Source organism: Triticum aestivum, chromosome 2D, assembly GCF_018294505.1.
Source record: "Triticum aestivum cultivar Chinese Spring chromosome 2D, IWGSC CS RefSeq v2.1, whole genome shotgun sequence".
Taxonomy (NCBI): Eukaryota; Viridiplantae; Streptophyta; class Magnoliopsida; order Poales; family Poaceae; genus Triticum; species Triticum aestivum.
Genome location: NC_057799.1, coordinates 459,545,814 through 459,565,574, shown reverse-complemented (window position 1 = coordinate 459,565,574; position 19,761 = coordinate 459,545,814). Strand labels below are relative to the sequence as shown.

Here is a 19,761-nt window from a genome sequence, read left to right as displayed (position 1 = left end):
CCCATCTTCGTCAACAAGGCATCCAAGACCCTCGCGAGGGGCCAAGCCTCGCGAGGCGGACAACGCAAGACCTCCTCAGGGGCAGCCTAGTCAGGCAGGCTCACGAGGAGCGGACATATCAAGGCGGGGCAAACCTCGCGAGGCTCTCGTGACATGGGCCATGACGATCGACACCAGGCAGGCGCCAGGCGGGCACCAGCGCGCGCAGTGTCCTTGTTTCCTCTTTGGTGCTAAGGAGGCAAGCGCAGGCGCAGAGTACCGAGGCATCAAGCAAAGGTTTCCACAACCGTGCAATGAGACCAAGACCAGCAGGCCAGCAGGACGGAGGTCACCATGGAGCCCAAGACGGCGTCATCACCAGAGCCTTTCGCAGGCGAAGACCACTTTTGTCAGGATAGCTTGTACTAGTTGTCCCCTTTCAAACTTGCCCGCCATTGTTGGCTCCCTTCCCGCTCAATATTTGGGGAGGGGACCAGGGCCTCTATAAATAGAGCTAGCCACCGCAGTAGAGACAACGAAAGTTGAACTGGTCGGATCCATATCCACACAAGTTCACCAAGCACAAGGACACCTCAACCCCAGGAGGCTGTTCTTCCCCTTGTACTGTTCATCATCAGTCCAAGAGGCAATCCACCACCACACACTGGAGTAGGGTATTACACCACAACGGTGGCCCGAACCAGTATAAATCTCGTGTCTTTCTATGTTGCGAGTTCGTCAGGTTCGTCCGCGAGATCTTAGTGAGCTAGGGCGTGGATCGGTAGGAGGGAGAGAACTTCGTGCGCACCCCAGAGTTTGAACCTTAAGGGTTTTGCCGGAACCCGAGATCCGACATTTGGCATGCCAGGTAGGGGTGCGCCGGAGCTTCCTCTCTGCCAATCAGCTTGCCAACGCTCCGTAGCCACGATGTTCGGCGACCCAAGGGCTGACTCCGACCGCTGGGCAGCTTGGCCAGCCCGGGCGGTAACACCTGCCCATGAAGACCTCGATCCCGCGCTCTGGGCGGCGCGAGCGCCACCCAACGCTGCGGGGCGCGGGCGGCGTGGCCAGGCAACATCCACTCTCACTCCACGACAAGCACGAGCTGCTGGAAGGGCAGCAAGCCACGCCACAGCGACGGCGCCGCACTCGCGGCGGGAGCAGGCAAACATGTGGGCAGCACTCACAGTGGCGAGAGAGCTGCTGTGGTGCCGGCTGATGGAGAGCGGCCAGGATGCGCTGCTGGAACGCGTTGCCGAGCTGCTAGACGCGGCGGCGTCGGGAGCACCACCCTTCTACTATCGGCTCCCTTCTCAGGCCGTTACGGGTCTCATGGCGGGCCTCGCCCCAACCACGCGCCATCGGGTGTGCCTGGGGGCTTCGTCAACACCAGCGTGGCCGGCGGCGTCGGGGGCTCTGCCGCCCCCATGCCGCCCGCGACAAGCACGGGCACAAGCGTCGCCCCCCATGGTCCCAGTGAGATGCCGCGCTACTGTCCTGAGGACGCCACGCTGGGCCGGGCAACATGGAGTGTGGGGCACTACGGCGAGGTGTTCGGGGTAACGGCCCCGGAAGCCTACGTGCCCCGCATGATGGACCAGGAGTACGCACCGGAGGACAACCCCGGCTCGTTCCTCGGAGAGGATTGGGAAGAAGGGGCGCTAGGAGTGGAAGCCTTCCAGGAACCGACGGAGTACCGCAACGATCGCGCCAGCAACAACGACTACGGGGTACCACTAACCTCTCAGGAGCAAGCTTACGCTAACCATGGGCTTCCAGTGAACCAGGTCACAGCCTCGGCGGACTGCCCTGGCGCAGCGACACCTCTCTCGCCAGGGGAAACTCGGTGGGGGTTGCGCGGAGGGAGCCAGGAGCAGGGCCCCTCCCCACGTCGTGCGAAGCCGGGCGACACCCGGAGGTAGGCCCTCTGCCGAGGAGGCCTCGACGACCCTTCCCCCGGCAGAGGAACCGTGGTCGCCGAGGGCACCGCTGGCGTCCCCTTTCCCCTCTTTGTGTCGTCCAGGTTGCCGGTCGACTCAAAGGTGGTCGAGGGTGGCGCAAGGCGGGGCCCTCGTCTGGCGATATAAAGCAAGGCCGGTACCTGTGAAGAAGGCCCAGTGCCTGTGAAGCTCGCCGCCCGTGACACTCTCACGTAATAATGAGTTGGGGTTGTACATGCCCTGGAGTCTCAGGGGTGCCGGCCTCAGGCCCTGGGGCTCCCTCCCACGCCTAGTGGCAGCACTTAGCTCCGCGCTGGTGAGAAGACTTGAAGACCAGAAGACTAGAATAGGCACCGGACGCGGCCTTTCGTTTGGGATCTCTTTTTCTGTAGCCTTGCTTTCTGGATCTGGATTTAAGTTGAAGTCGAGTTTTTATCGATGCGCGCGGGGGGTGCCTTTTCTCGTTCGAGCAATTTCTCGCTTTCTGGATTTCGTTCTGCCTGGGAGTCATGTCCGTCGGCTTCCCCTCACGAGCCCCTCGCGAGCGGGACTGCGCGAAGCGCACGCATGCCGAGCGCGTGCTAACGCTGCAATTGGTGCTTGCCTCTGTGGGGCCCCTCCTGACGGGTCGACAAGCTCCGCAGGATTCTCAGAAACTCGTCGCCTCATGACCCAGCTTGAGGCTGGCATTAACTAAGGTAAACCACGACGGGAAACTCGCCCCTGGACTTACGAGTTCGCGAGGGCACATACTCAATACCGCGTAGGAAAGTAAAGGCTGCAACTTGCTTACATGAGGGGCTCGCCCTCTCAAAATGCTCTTCAAGTTTTCCAAGGGCCGCGCCCGGGTTTTTGCGTACAGGATACAACGACAGGAGAACATGGGATCAGCCAGATATGTCGCTCGCTACATCGCCCTCGGACGCGTCACTCGTGTCATCTTCGTCTTCGTCGGCACCATCGCCGCCGTCGGCGACGACTTCACTGCCGTCGTCGACCATGTCGCCTTCGTTTGCGACGACCACCACCACGTCGTCATCAGAAGCGAAGGCTCTGACCAGCGCATCCACGTTGTCCTCCACCCACCGCGCCAGGTCACCCCGGATGGCCTGTGGTACGGGGGCAATGGCTGCATCGAAGTCGAAGTCAGGGAAGGTGTTCCTGAGGTGGCTAAAGAAGCGAGAGAACGCGCGCCCGAGCAGGCCCCAGCTTCTCTCTTCCACGAGCCGGCGAGCCCTGTCCGACCGGGCTTCCAGGCGCGTCACCACATCGGTGAAGAAGGTCAGGTGGCTGCCGTAGTCACTCGAGTGGGGATGCGGTGCATTGTCGTCGCAGATGTGACCCAGGGCGGTATTAGCCCTGTTCCGGAGATCCTGAAGCATGGGGGCGTGCTCGCGCTCCAGCGTCCGCTGTTGGAGCAATTCCTCCCTGTTTTGCCGTGCGACGGTCTCGGCGTCATCAACCCGCTTCTGAAGAGAAAGCAGCTCGGCGCGGGCGGAGGCCAAGTCCGCCTACGCCGTGACCAGGGCGGCGGCCGTGGCCTCCCCACGCCTCTCCACCTCGTCCAACCTGGGCCTGAGGGCAGCAGCCCTGCCCGCATCTTCCGTCCCTGCGAGCTTCAACTTCAAGTCATACCTACCTTCCAGATCTGCGCGAACCTCGGCCACCCGGCGGTCGACTTCCTCCTGCACCTTGGCCTCGCGAACCCCAACAGCATCTTCTGCTTGAGCAACTTGACGCTCCCTCGTCTCCAGTCGATCGAGCTCAAGGCTGCGTTCCATAACTTCTAGGGCCAGCACCTCCTCGCGCCTCCGGACGTCCTTCTCCTTGGAAGGCGTCCCCCTCAGCGACGCTAGAGCGGCTCTACGCGCCTCCACCTGCTGCTCGAGGGACACACTCCAGGCCTGGAGCTCCCACACGCGCTTCTCCGCAGCCTCGGGACGGCGGTCAGCCTCACGAGCCTCCTCCAAGGCTCGGGAGCAAGCTTCGCGGGAAACCTTGAGGGACGCCTCGGCCTTCGCGCTCTCAAGATCATGCTGGTAGCGGCCAAGGTTGATAGCCACCCTCAGCTTGCGCCATTCCTCCACCAGCCGAAGACCCTCCGCCTCAAGGCGCGAGTCGACACCTGCGAGCTCTTCACCAAGTCGGCTCATTGCGCCCATTGCCTCCTGGAAGAGCTCATGACGAACTATGCTCCGCCCGCACTCGAGCTCGAACCCACGGCACGCCTCGTCCTCCACCTCGGGGGCTACGGGCGGGGCATCAAGCGGCGCACCACCCCTCGGCAGGGGGCTGGGGGCTGGTGCTGCGCCTGGTGTCAACCGGTCCTCGCGAGGAGCCCAAGCCAATCGGGGCTCGCTGCTTGAAGAGGAGCCAAAGATCGAGGCCAACCAGCTACTGCCCATGACCAGAGGAGGGGTCTTGGGCACGCCCGCCAAGCTCCACGCCAGACCGTGGGGGAGGGGCGACGAAGCCACAGGTTCAGTGCGCCACGAAGGCAAGAGCGCTCCTTCAACCAACCCTGCTCCAGGGGCAGCAAGCGGACTTGGAACGCTCAAGGCCGACGGGGGAGTCGAGGAAGGAGGAGGCCGTTTCTCAGGAGACGCAGCAGCCTCGACGGAAGGAGCCCTGAAGGACTGACGTCAGGAGAAGAAAACAGCCCGCAGGAAGCCATAACAGTAAGGTACTTACGCGTCGATGGCGATGTGCTTTCGTCGCTTCAACGGCCCAAAGATGTTGTTGCCGCTCGGGGATCCTTTCCTCTTGCAGAGCTCCTCGAAGTCCACGCAAAGCCGACCGAAGCGCTGGACGTGGCGGCCTACGCGGGGCGAGGCCGAGGAGGAACTTGGAGGGCCTACTTTAGGGGTGCCCGGCTGCGGTGAACAGTCGGGCACCGTCTCACCACAACCTCTTGAGGCATCCGGGGCCTTGGCGTCGGGAACCGCATGTCGCGTCGCCTCGGTCATCGCCGCCCAAGGAGAAGGATCGTGGGCTCCCGAGGACGACGCCCCAAGATCACCAGGCGCCCGAAGCTCCTCAGCACTCACGCCGCCAACCTCCGTCGAAGCTTGCCCCTCTGCACCCGCACTTGGGACGAGCTCGGCGCCGGTGGCAAGGAAGGGAACCACTACGGCGGGGTTATCGCGGGGCCCCACCAGGCCGTCCGGACGCGGCCCCCACTCGTTAAAGGGAGGCATGCTCTCTCCAAATTCAGCCTTGTTCTCGCAGCGGTACATCAGACAGCTCTTCCTGGGCATGTCGTCTGGTAGAGGGGCACCCGTCAGAACCATAAGCACTGTCTCCCGCGTCTTAAGAGGAAGCCCCTCCTCTTGAAACCTCATGTGGTCCTGACTGCTGAGCAAGGCCCACATCGGGCGGGAATGGCGCTGAAGCGGTGCGAATCGGCGCTTGACGAACTCCTTCACCACCATAGGTGCAGTCACGCCGCGGTCCTTCAACCTCCTCAGCCTAGCCCAGACGGGAGCGAGGCGGGGGCTCGTGAGCTTCTGATGGCCCCAACCGGAGTTTGGAACAGCAGGCCCCACCGGAGCATGAAGCAGAGGGCTGAGCACGCCGGCGTCGACAAACACCCATCGTGTACGGAACTCGCTCGTGGATGAAGGAAGCTCGAAGTCAATCCCCGCGCCCGCCGTCGCGGCCATGGCCTGGAAGTTCATCCACCCCAAGCTCTGACGAGGGTTAGCAAGATGCAATGAGAAGAAATGGCGGAAGAGGGCCACCGAGGGAGCGATGCCCACCATGGTTTCGCACAAAAAGGCGAAGATGGCGAGAAGGGTCACAGATTGAGGGTCGAGATGCAGCATGTGGATCTGATAATGCTCGAGCACCGCGTTGAAGAAGGCGGAGAAGGGAGGAATCAGGCCAGCCCAGAGGGCATCTATGAAGATTGGGACCTCAGTGGCTGCCCGGGCCATGCGAGTATGAGACGCGGGCCAAGCCACCGTCTCTCCCCACTCGTTGAAGCTGGAAGAGAGCATTGGATGCACCTTGTCCATGGCCTCGTCGTTGGGCACCCGGGGTCAGCCGAGCGCCGGCTCAACGGCTGGAGGCGCACTCGGCGAAGACAGGGGTTTCTTCCCCTTGTCTACTTGTTTCGGCGCCATGGCGATGGAGCTGGCAAGAGGCAGGTCAGATCAGAGAGGAGAAGTAGAGTCTCAAGGAAGCAGAGAGGTTAGGGAAGCAAGGCGCGGGCGATGGAGGAATAACTGTGTATGCTACGGGGGCTGCATAGCCAGGCGGATTCAAAGGCGGCGTGGGGAAGCGGAGATGCCCATGTCCAATCAACCGCCATGCGTTAACCGAGGCCGCAGGCTTTTGGGGCCCGCGGCGCTCCGTACTTGACCCTTGGCTTCGCCTCGAAGCCAAGCCCGAGCGTGCCTTGGGCCCGGGGGCTACTGTTGGCGTTCTGGGAACGGGGGTCCCCAGACTTGCCTGCCTGCGGCCCACGGCGTGGCTTTGCTAGCAGGCCTGTACAGCCCATCTTCGTCAACAAGGCATCCAAGACCCTCGCGAGGGGCCAAGCCTCGCGAGGCGGACGACGCAAGACCTCCTCAGGGGCAGCCTAGCCAGGCAGGCTCACGAGGAGCGGAGATATCAAGGCGGGGCAAACCTCGCGAGGCTCTCGTGACATGGGCCATGACGATCGACACCAGGCGGGAGCCAGCGCGCGCAGTGTCCTTGTTTCCTCTTTGGTGCTAAGGAGGAAAGCGCAGGCGCAGAGTACCGAGGCATCAAGCAAAGGTTTCCACAACCATGCAACGAGACCAAGACCAGCAGGCCAGCAGGACGGAGGTCACCATGGAGCCCAAGACGGCGTCATCACCAGAGCCTTTCGCAGGCGAAGACCACTTTTGTCAGGATAGCTTGTACTAGCTGTCCCCTTTCAAACTTGCCCGCCGTTGTTGGCTCCCTTCCCGCTCAATATTTGGGGAGGGGACCAGGGCCTCTATAAATAGGGCTAGCCACCGCAGTAGAGACAACGTAAGTTGAACTGATCGGATCCAGATCCACACAAGTTCACCAAGCACAAGGACACCTCAACCTCAGGAGGCTGTTCTTCCCCTTGTACTATTCATCATCAGCCCAAGAGGTAATCCATCACCACACACTGGAGTAGGGTATTACACCACAACGGTGGCCCGAACCAGTATAAATCTCATGTCTTTCTGTGTTGCGAGTTTGTTGAGTTCGTCCGCGAGATCTTAGTGAGCTAGGGCGTGGATCGGTAGGAGGGAGAGAACTTCGTGCACACCCCAGAGTTTGAACCTTAAGGGTTTTGCCGGAACCCGAGATCCGACACGTGCTACTGTTCCTTTGAATTTTAATGTGTTCCTAGAGAAAGCTAAGTTGAAAGATGATGGTAGCAACTACACAGACTGGGTCCGTAACTTGAGGATTATCCTCATTGCTGCACAGAAGAGTTGCGTCCTGGAAGCACCGCTAGGTGCAAGACCCGCTGCAGGAACAACGCCGGACGTTGTGAATGCCTGGCAGAGCAAAGCTGATGACTACTCGATAGTTCCGTGTGCCATGCTTTACGGCTTAGAACCGGGACTTCAACGAAATTTTGAACGTCATGGAGCATATGAGATGTTCCAGGTGTTGAAGTTAATATTTCAAGAAAATGCCCGGATTGAGAGATATGAAGTCTCCAATAAGTTCTACAGTTGTAAAATGGAGGAGAATAGTTCTGTCAGTGAACATATACTCAAAAGTCTGGGTATCATAATCACTTGACTCAGCTGGGAGTTAATCTTCCAGTTGATAGTGTCATTGACAGAGTTCTTCAATCACTGCCACCAAGCTACAAATGCTTCGTGATGAACTATAATATGCAAGGGATGGATAAGACAATTCCCGAGCTCTTCGCAATGCTAAATACTGCGGAGTTAGAAATCAAGAAGGAGCATCAAGTGTTGATGGTCAACAAGACCACCAGTTTCAAGAAGAAGGGTAAAGGGAAGAAGGGGAACTTCAAGAAGAACGGCAGGCAAGTTGCTGCTCAAGTGAAGAAGCCCAAGTCTGGACCTAAGCCTGAGACTGGGTGCTTCTACTGCAAAGGGACTGGTCACTGGAAGCGGAACTGCCCCAAGTATTTGGCGGATAAGAAGGATGGCAAAGTGAACAAAGGTATATGTGATATACACGTTATTGATGTGTACCTTACTAATGCTCACAGTAGTGGCTGGGTATTTGATACTGGTTCTATTGCTAATATTTGCAACTCGAAACAGGGACTACGGATTAAGCGAAGATTGGCTAAGGATGAGGTGACGATGCGCGTGGGTAATGGTTCCAAAGTCGATGTGATCGCCGTTGGCATGCTACCTCTACATCTACCTTCGGGATTAGTTTTAGACCTGGATAATTGTTATTTGGTGCCAGCGTTAAGCATGAACATTATATCTGGATCTTGTTTGATGCGAGACGGTTATTCATTTAAATATGAGAATAATGGTTGTTCTATTTATACGAGTAATATATTTTATGGTCATGCACCCTTGAAGAGTGGTCTATTTTTGTTGAATCTCGATAGTAGTGGTACACATATTCATAATATTGAAGCCAAAAGATGCAGAGTTGATAATAATAGTGCAACTTATTTGTGGCACTACCGTTTGGGTCATATTGGTGTAAAGCGCATGAAAAAACTCCATACCGATGGACTTTTGGAATCACTTGATTATGAATCACTTGGTACTTGCGAACCATGCCTCATGGGCAAGATGACTAAACCTCCGTTCTCCAGAACAATGGAGCGAGTAACAGATTTATTGGAAATAATACATACTGATGTATGCGGTTCGATGAATATTGAGGCTCGAGACGGGTATCGTTATTTTCTGACCTTCACAGATGATTTGAGCAGATATGGGTATATCTACTTGATGAAACATAAGTCTGAAACATTTGAAAAGTTCAAAGAATTTCAGAGTGAAGTAGAAAAGCATCATAACAAAAAAAATAAAATTTCTGCGATCTGACCGTGGAGGAGAATATTTGAGTTACGAGTTTGGTCTTCATTTGAAACAATGCGGAATAGTTTCGCAACTCACTCCACCCGGAACACCACAGCGTAATGGTGTGTCCAAACATCGTAACCACACTTTATTAGAAATGGTGCGATCTATGATGTCTCTTACTGATTTACCGCTATCGTTTTGGGGTTATGCTTTAGAGACGGCTGCATTCATGTTAAATAGGGCACCATCTAAATCCGTTGAGACGACACCTTATGAACTGTGGTTTGGCAAGAAACCCAATTTGTCGTTTCTTAAAGTTTGGGGCTGCGATGCTTATGTGAAAAAGCTTCAACCTGATAAGCTCGAACCCAAATCAGAGAAATGTGTCTTCATAGGATACCCAAAGGAGACTGTTGGGTACACCTTCTATCACAGATCCGAAGGCAAGATATTTGTTGCTAAGAATGGGTCCTTTCTAGAGAAGGAGTTTCTCTCGAAAGAAGTGAGTGGGAGGAAAGTAGAACTTGATGAGGTAACTGTACCTGCTCCCTTATTGGAAAGTAGTTCATCACAGAAATCAGTCCCTGTGATTCCTACACCAATTAGTGAGGAAGCTAATGATGATGATCATGTAACTTCAGATCAAGTTACTACCAAACCTCGTAGGTCATCCAGAGTAAGATCCGCACCAGAGTGGTACGGTAATCCTATTCTGGAGGTCATGTTACTTGACCATGACGAACCTACGAACTATGAGGAAGCGATGATGAGCCCAGATTCCACGAAATGGCTTGAGGCCATGAAATCTGAGATGGGATCCATGTATGAGAACAAAGTGTGGACTTTGGTTGACTTGCCTGATGATCAGCAAGCCATAGAGAATAAATGGATCTTCAAGAAGAGGACTGGCACTGACGGTAATGTTACTATCTACAAAGCTCGACTTGTTGCAAAAAGTTTTCGACAAGTTCAAGGAGTTGACAACAATGAGACCTTCTCACCCGTAGCGATGCTTAAGTCCGTCTGAATCATGTTAGCAATTGCCGCATTTTATGATTATGAAATTTGGCAAATGGATGTAAAAACTGCATTCCTGGATGGATTTCTAGAAGAAGAGTTGTATATGATGCAACCAGAAGGTTTTATCGATCCAAATGATGCTAACAAAGTGTGCAAGCTCCAGCGATCCATTTATGGACTGGTGCAAGCATCTCGGAGTTGGAATAAACGTTTTGATAGTGTGATCAAAGTATATGGTTTTATACAGACTATTGGAGAAGCCTGTATTTACAAGAAAGTGAGTGGGAGCTCTGTAGCATTTCTAATATTATATGTGGATGACATATTGTTGATTGGAAATGATATAGAATTTCTGGATAGCATAAAAGGATACTTGAACAAGAGTTTTTCAATGGAAGGCCTCGGTGAAGCTGCTTATATATTGGGCATCAAGATCTATAGAGATTGGTCAAGACACTTAATTGGACTTTCACAAAGCACATACCTTGATAAAGTTTTGAAGAAGTTCAAAATGGATCAAGCAAAGAAAGGGTTTTTGCCTGTGTTACAAGGTGTGAAATTGAGTCAGACTCAATGCCCGACCAATACAGAAGATGGAGAGAAAATGAAAGTCATTCCCTATGCTTCAGCCATAGGTTCTATCATGTATGCAATGCTGTGTACCAGACCTGATGTGTGCCTTGCTATTAGTTTAGCAGGGAGGTACCCAAGTAATCCAGGAGTGGATCACTGGACAGCGGTCAAGAACAACCTGAAATACCTGAAAAGGACTATGGATATGTTTCTCGTTTATGGAGGTGACAAAGAGCTCATCATAAATGGTTACGTCGATGCAAGCTTTGACACTGATCTGGATGACTCGAAGTCACAAACCGGATACATATTTATATTGAACGGTGGAGCTGTCAGTTGATGCAGTTCTAAGCAAAGCATCATGGCGGGATCTATGTGTGAAGTGGAGTACATAGCTGCTTCGGAAGCAGCAAATGAAGGAGTCTGGATGAAGGTTCATATCCGATCTAGGTGCCATACCTAGTGCATCGGGTCCAATGAAAATCTTTTGTGACAATACTGGTGCAATTGCCTTGGCAAAGGAATCCAGATTTCACAAGAGAACCAAGCACATCAAGAGACGCTTCAATTCCACCCGTGATCAAGTCAAGGAGGGAGACATAGAGATTTGCAAAATACATACGGATCTGAATGTTGCAGACCCTTGACTAAGCCTCTCTCACGAGCAAAACATGATCAGCACCAAGACTCCATGAGTGTTAGAATCATTACTATGTAATCTAGATTATTGACTCTAGTGCAAGTGGGAGACTGAAGGAAATATGCCCTAGAGGCAATAATAAAGTTGTTATTTATATTTCCTTATATCATGATAAATATTTATTATTCATGCTAGATTGTATTAACCAGAAACTTAGTACATGTGTGAATACATAAGACAAACAGAGTGTCACTAGTATGCCTCTACTTGACTAGCTCGTTAATCAAAGATGGTTAAAGTTTCCTAACCATAGACATGAGTTGTCATTTGATTAACGGGATCACATCATTAGAGAATGATGTGATTGACATGACCCATCCGTTAGCTTAGCACTATGATCGTTTAGTTTGTTGCTATTGTTTTCTTCATGACTTATACATGTTCCTAGGACTATGAGATTATGCAACTCCCGAATTCCGGAGGAACACTTAGTGTGCTATCAAACGTCACAACGTAACTGGGTGATTATAAAGATGCTCTATAGGTGTCTCCGATGGTGTTTGTTGAGTTGGCATAGATCGAGATTAGGATTTGTCACTCCGATTGTCGGAGAGGTATCTCTGGGCCCTCTCGGTAATGCACATCACTATAAGCCTTGCAAGCAATGTGACTAATGAGTTAGTTACGGGATGATGCATTATGGAACGAGTAAAGAGACTTTCCGGTAACGAGATTGAACTAGGTATTGAGATACCGACGATCGAATCTTGGGCAAGTAACATACCGATGACAAAGGGAACAACGTATGTTGTTATGCGGTTTGACTGATAAAGATCTTCGTAGAATATGTGGGATCCAATATGAGTATCCAGATTCTGCTATTGGTTATTGACCGGAGATGAGTCTCGGTCATGTCTACATAGTTCTCGAACCCGTAGGGTCCGCACGCTTAACGTTCGATGGCGATCGGTATTATGAGTTTATGTGTTTTGATGTACCGAAGGTTGTTCGGAGTCCCGGATGTGATCATGGACATGACGAGGAGTCTCGAAATGGTCGAGACATAAAGATTGATATATTGGAAGGTTATGTTTGGACACCGGAAAGGTTTCAGATGAGTTCGGGCATTTTTCGGAGTACCGGGGTTTTACCGGAACCCCCGGGGAGTTAATGGGCCTTGATGTGCCATAGTGGAAGATAGGAGGAGGAGGCCAGGTGTGGCGCGTGCCCCCTAGGCCCAATCCGAATTGGGTTAGGTGTTGGGGGGGGGGCGGCCCCCCTTTTCCTTCTCTCCCTCTTCCCTTCCTTCCCCCTCCTAGTTGGACTAGGGAAGGGGGGGGGGACCTACTCCTAGTAGGAGTAGGAATCCCCCCTTGGGGCGCGCCCTACGAGGCCGGCCCTCCCCCTCCTCCACTCCTTTATATACGGGGGAGGGGGGCACCCCATAGACACACAAGTTGATTGTTTAGCCGTGTGCGGTGCCGCCCTCCACAGATTTCCACCTCAGTCATATCGTTGTAGTGCTTAGGTGAAGCCCTGCGTTGGTAACTTCATCATCATCGTCATCACGTCGTCGTCCTGACAAAACTCTCCCTCGGCCTCAGCTGGATCAAAGAGTTCGAGGGACGTCACCGAGCTAAACGTGTGCAGATCGTGGAGGTGCCATGCGTTCGGTACTTGATCGGTTGGATCGCGAAGACGTTTGACTACATCAACCACATTACTTAACGCTTCCGCTTTCGGTCTACAAGGGTACGTGGACACACTCTCCCGCTCGTTGCTATGGATCACATAGACATATCTTGCATGATCGTACGTAATTTTTTTGAAATACTGCGTTCCCAACAGCGCCCCCTCCCCACATATATATAGGTGGGAGGGGGAGGGCAGCAGCAAGGGTGCGCCCCAGGTAGGAGGAATCCTACCTTGGGTCCTCCCCAATTCGGCCTCCCCCCTTCCATATTTGCGGAGGGGGAAAAGGGAAGAGGAAGAAGAGAAGGAAAGGGGGGGCGCACCCCTTGTGGACTGGTGTGCTCCCCTTCTATGGCCCATATCTTTCCCCGGGGGTTCCGGTAAACCCCTCCCCCCCCCCCGGTACTCCGATAAATACCCGATACACTCCGGAACACTTCCGGTGTCCGAATACTATCATCCTATATATCAATCTTTACCTATCGACCATTTCGAGACTCCTCATCATGTCTGTGATCTCATCCTGGACTCCGAACAACATTCGGTCACCAAATTACAAACTCATATAATACTAAATCGTCATCGAACGTTAAGCGTGCGGACCCTGCGGGTTCGAGAACTATGTAGACATGATCGAGACACCTCTCCGGTCACTAACCAATAGCAGAACCTGGATACTCATATTGGCTCCTACATATTCTACGAAGATCTTTAACGATCGAACCGTTATGACAACATACGCTATTCACTTTGTCATCGGTATGTTACTTGCCCGAGATTCGATCGTCGATATCCACAATCTCGTTACCGGCAAGTCTCTTTACTCATTCCGTAATACATCATCTTGTAACTAACTCATTAGTCACTTTGCTTGCAAGGCTTCTTATGATGTGCATTACCGAGAGGGCCCAGAGATACCTCTCCGATACTCGGAGTGACAAATCATAATCTCGATCTATGCCAACCCAACAAACACCTTCGGAGATACCTGTAGAGCATCTTTATAATCACCCAGTTACGCTGTGACGTTTGATAGCACACAAGGTATTCCTCCGGTATCCGGGAGTTGCATAATCTCATAGTCGAAGGAATATGTATTTGACATGAAGAAAGCAATAGCAATAAAACTGAACGATCAATATGCTAAGCTAACGGATGGGTCTTGTCCATCACATCATTAGGATGTGATCCCGTTCATCAAATTACAACACATGTCTATGGTTAGGAAACTTAACCATCTTTGATTAAAGAGTTAGTCTAGTAGAGGCTTACTAGGGACAGAGTGTTTTGTCTGTGTATCCACACATGTATCAACTTTCCGGTTAATACAATTCTAGCATGAATAATAAACATTTATCATGATATAAGGAAATATAAAATAACAACTTTATTATTGCCTCTAGGGCATATTTCCTTCATTAATTTTGTTCTTGAGGTCACGGGAGAAATCTTGTTGCAAGTAATCATGTGAACTTGATATGTGTTTGATATTTTGATGGTAAGTATGTTGTGATTCACTCAGTGGTGTCATGTGAACGTCGACTACATGACACTTCACCATATTTGGGCCTAAGGGAATGCATAGTGGAGTAGTTATTAGATGACGAGTTGCAAGAGTGACAAAGCTTAAACCCTAGTTTATGCGCTATTCCGCAAGGGACTGATTTGGATCCAAAAGTTTAATGCTATGGTGAGAATTTATTCTTAATACTTTTCTCGTAGTTGCGTATGCTTGCGAGGGGGTTAATCATAAGTAGGAGGTTTGTTCAAGTGAGAACAACACCTAATTACTGGTCCACCCACATATCAAATTATCAAAGTAGCGAACACAAATCAAACCAACATGCTGAAAGTGACTAGATGAAATTCCCGTGTACCCTCAAGAACGCTTTGCTTATCATAAGAGACCGTTTTGGCCTGTCCTTTGCCTCAAAGGGATTGGGCTACCTTGCTGCACTTTTGTTACCGTTACCATTACTTGGTCGTTACAAATTATCTTGCTATCAAACTACTCGTTACTTATAATTTCAGTGCTTGCAGAGACTACTTTGCTGAAAACCACTTGTCATTTCCTTCTGCTCCTCGTTGGGTTCGACACTCTTACTTAGCGAAAGGACTACGATTGATCCCATATACTTGTGGGTCATCATTGCCTCCGTCATGGATGATGTCCAACATCTCCCCATCATCAGCCGACATCGCGCCCAATTGAGACAAACCGGCAAACCGAGAACGGGCACCAGGTTGATCCATGCCTGGTGTTCGCTTCAGGACAAGCTGCGGTGATGGAGAGTCCGAGGAATTGATGGGTGTGTTGAGGTTAATGTTCCATGGTACATGTGGAGCGGATGTGGTCGGGAAGTGGTGCTAAAGACTGAGCTACTTGGCCGCGTAGTAGTACGGCGATTGTAGCTGCTCCGGCTAGACCGACAAGTGCATCGACGTCGCCCCGCCCGCTGGCCTTCTTCGTCTCAAGGGGTAGAGCCTAATCGACTGCCGCAACTGCTACCTCCCTGTCCCTCTGCTTGCGTGGGCGCACGCTGCATATCACCGAGTTGATCTTGTGGGCGGTCACCACCTCACGATCACCCGACTTAGGCTTCGGCTTCAGCGGCCGTTCAAGCATCTCGATCGGGTCCATGCGGCGGTGGACGGTGAAAAGGGCGGGGACTGGGGTGAAGGGCAGCGACGATCGAAGCGGAGAATGTGGGAAAGCATGGGTTTTGGCGCAAAAAAAGTGTGAAGGTTCGGGCGTCCGCAAAACTTCCTTGGGTTGACGCCGATTTGCAGGAATTCAGATACACGGACGCGTCCCCAAACGTTTACAACACAACCTTGGATGGTAAAAACGTCCGAACACTGCGATTCGTACATTTAGGGGTGGTTTCAAGGTATTGCGTTCGAGCTGCCCTTATGTTGCTGGATGGCGCCTTTGGTAATGCCGCGACTGATTTCTGACAACTGTAAGCCAACCATGACGCGGCACCATGGAGTTGTTCATGCTGGCCGTGCCAGAGCTTTAGAGCAACTCTAGCAGATGCGCTATATTCCCGTCTCGCAAAATCGTTTTACGGTTCCCCCTAAAACGATTTAGCGGGAAGTGATGCGCAAAAGCTTACTACAAATTTAAAAACATAGATAAAACACACTTCTCGCTACAAAGTTCATCACACAACACACCAGAATTCATCATACATAGATAAATCATAGAAATAGTTGCGGGAGATGCGATGGCTCAGTGCTTGACGCCGAGGAAGAACGCCTCCGCAGACTTGCCACAAGCGTGGGCGAAGGCGTGCTCCTCGTTCGCCGCGACGAACCTGTGGGCGAGGCCTTCTTCTCCGGCCTCAACGGTGCACTCCGCGACGAGGAGCTCCGCATCCACCTTGTAACAAGCCACGGTGTGTGGGCAGGGCTCCTCGTGGAGGCAGTTGAATTGGGCCCAAGGAAGCGCTCGCTGCTGCAGGGGAGACGGCCGTGCTCCCGCACCTGCTGTGACCGCCAAGATTCGGCAGGGGCGGAGGGAGTTGCTGGCCTCCGCATCGTTGCGGAAGATCTTGCGCGGCGGCAACTTGCCACGACCACTGCCACCATGCTCACGTACAGATCCTCGGAAAAAAGCTCTGTGCAGGGTGAAATCGCTCGCCGGAGAGAGAAAGGGAAGCGGCGGAGGAGAAGAGAGGTGGCGAAGGAAATGAGGGACGCGAATCCTAAATTGAATGTCGTGTGGTAGATATAGCAGCCAAAGGGCGTTTTTGCGGGCGGCTCGTATAATTTTTGTGGGCCGGGCTAAATATAGCGGACTTATTCGAGCCAACAAACACGCAAAAATGCTATATGAGTCGGAATTATGCGGTCGGCGAGGTTATACATCATGCTCTTACGTGCCCAATCGAAGGTAGGTTAGCCTTCAGCGTAGCATGGAACGACAGTAGCACCGCGACTTCTTTTTTTTGGATCAACATGAGCAGTATGTTGTACTCCCATTAATTCCCGTGGAATCTACATTTACAAAAGAATGTGGCTAGGTTTTAGTCGACTAAGATTTAACCAAATCTCAGTCAAGTGACATAACTTATAAAAAAATTAGAGAATTTTTTAAATACGAATCTTAATATAAGATCTAAAGAATATAACATCGATTGAGACTTAATGAGGTGTCAGTCGACGGAGAATTAACAAGACTGTTTAGAAAAAGCCCCAACGACCGCAGAGAGGAAAGCAAACGTGCAGTGCAAGCCGCCGAGTCGCCGTGCCAGTTCCCGGCCACGATCCCGACAGGGGCAGGAATAGAGGGAAAATAGGCCAACAAAAAGTAAGCAAGAAAACAGAAGCAGGCAGGAAGACGAGGAAAAGATTCCGCGCCGGCCGTGCGATTGTGATGATTGGATTTGGCAGAGTCGTCCTGCTGAATTCTCCCAGCAGAGTTGGAGATGCTCGCCCATGTCCCATGTCAGGTCGGTACTCGCCAACGTTTCGGCAGTTGCGCCTACTGGTGCTCAGGTCGAGCCCAGCACGTGGTGGTGTTGTACCGTCCCAACGTGCGCCGGTCTAAGCCTAGCTGCTGCTCAGCTCAGGCTCAGGTCGGGCCGAGTACGTGGTGGCGTTGCCTCGAACCCACGACTGCGCGGCGACTTCTCCTCACATCCTCTTGCTTAGATTATCATTTATCAATACAGTACATTGACTACAAGTTTCTCCACAGTTTGTTTTTCCTTTTTGATTGTTGATGAGAAGGTTATGCGTTCGACAAGACAGGCATGTAATGTACGATTGCACTAGATTCAGGCAGGAGCAGAAAATTCCACGCCGGAGAGAAGCGGAGACTTGTGACTTGTCATCCGTTAGAACGCCGTCGTCAGTCGTCACGCCAAAGCAAGCAGCACCATCTCTTGCCCCCCTCCCCTCGGTCCGTCCCGCCACAACAAAAACAACAGCAGCGAATCAAAGCTGCGTAGCCTACGCATAACTAGTCTCCCAATCCGCTCCCCACCCAACCCCGCAACCCCGCGACACGATTCCCCACCCGATTCTCCTCCCGCCGGCGGGATCGATCCGGTCGAGGTTGGTTGGGGGAGAGCGAATGGCGCGGTGATCGGCCGGTCGGTCGGACGGCTCGATGGCGGCGAGGCCAGGAGGAGGCGGGCGCGTGCGCTTCAACGTGGGCGGGCAGGCGTTCGAGACCACCACCACCACGCTCGCCAACGCCGGCCGCGACTCCATGCTCGGCGCGCTGCTCGACGCCTCCTGGAACGTGCCCTGCGCCGGTGCCTCCGCCGGCGGGGAGGACGCGGCCGCCGAGTACTTCATCGACCGCAACCCGGCGTGCTTCGCGGTGCTGCTCGACCTGCTCCGCACGGGCAGCCTCCACGTCCCGCCGCACCTCCCGGAGAAGCTGCTCTACCGGGAGGCGCTCTACTACGGCCTCCTCGACCACGTCCGCGCCGCGCGCTGGGGGACCTTCGACGGCGACCGCCTGCGCCTCGCGTCCTCCGTGCCCGGCCGCGCCCCCGGGGACGGCACGGCCGTCCGCGCCGCGCCCGACGGCGGCTGCTGCGTCGCGCACGGGGGCGCCGTGCACGTCTACAACTGGATGCTCGACGAGCGCCGCCCCGTCTCGCTCGACCACTCGCAGGTCAACGACGTCGCCTACCTCGACGCGTCCACCCTGCTCATCGCCGCGCGCGAGCGGCTCGGCAAGTGCGACGGCGGGATGGCCGCCTTCTCCGCCGTCTCCGGGGACCTCCGCCACCGCTTCCGCGTCCAGCACGACCGCCAGGCCAAGTCCTTCACCGCCGGCGCGCTGGCCTTCGACAGGGACTCGAGGATCTTCGCCAGCTGCAAGGGCCGCCTCAACGAGTACGGCATCGGCGTCTGGGACAGCGCCACCGGCGAGCAGGCCGACTTCTTCTACGAGCCCCCCGGCTGCGCCCTGGGCGACGCCGACAGGCTCCAGTGGCTGGACGCTACCAACGCGCTCATGGTGGCCACGCTGTTCCCCAAGACGGACAACTGTTCCATCGGGCTGCTGGATTTCCGGGACAAGAGCGTGGCCTGGTCGTGGTCCGACGCCGGCACGGCCGCGTCGCTGGAGGAGAAGCGCGTGCTCCACGCCATCGCCATGGAGGACGAGCGGTCCGTGTGCGTCATCAACCAGTACGACGACCTCGGGTTCCTGGACCTGCGGAACAACGCCGGCGCCGTGCGGTGGAGCTCCCGGAGCAAGCTGATGAACCGGAAGGCGCCCGGCGAGGAGAGCTGCTACCCGAAGCTGGCGACGCACGGCGGGCAGCTCTTCTCGTCGATGAACGACAGCATCTCCGTGTTCAGCGGCCCCGAGCACGTGCTGACATCGACGCTGAGGCGGAGCTACGGCGGCGCCATCTGCGACTTCTCCATCGGAGGCGACCGCCTCTTCGCCCTGCACAACGAGGAGAACGTGTTCGACGTCTGGGAGACGCCGCCGCCGCCGATCATCTGACCGCCAGCCTGCTCTGCGTTGGTCTGCTCAGCTCGCGGTGACTTCAGTCGTACTGTACTACACTTGTTGTGCTCACTCAACAGAAGAAAAGAGATACTACTACAGTAGTATTCAGAAGGAATGGTTACACCTAACTGATGATGATGGCTACTCATCACAGTACACTGTAGCTTCGATAAATCTTAACTGGAGCACTAGAGTGTACGCAAGCTTTGGTTTCTAACCCGGAAAAGAGAAAATTTCGACTAAGTACGTACGGGGCATCATCCTTTTACGCATGCCATCCTTCTAATTCTTTTCATTGGAGCATCTGTTGTCGGCATCAGGCGTTGCCCTGTCAAAATCATCGCAAGGTTGATTCTCAGCAAAGTATGTTCTGTGAATGCTAAAGGATATCTTTCGCTGACTTAATTAGGAGGCCCCGTACGCCGTACTATCATATCCATCTGAGCC

At 53.6% G+C, this 19,761-nt stretch overlaps 1 protein-coding gene across 1 annotated transcript; it reads left to right on the top strand.

Annotated features, from left to right (window-relative positions):
• Positions 1 to 17,481: 17,481 nt before the first annotated feature.
• LOC123053806 (BTB/POZ domain-containing protein At2g24240) lies at positions 17,482 to 19,557 on the top strand. Its single transcript, XM_044477361.1, has one exon. It carries the CDS (start codon positions 17,947 to 17,949, stop codon positions 19,306 to 19,308), a length of 1,362 nt encoding a protein of 453 aa, XP_044333296.1. The 5' UTR covers positions 17,482 to 17,946; the 3' UTR covers positions 19,309 to 19,557.
• Positions 19,558 to 19,761: the final 204 nt, after the last annotated feature.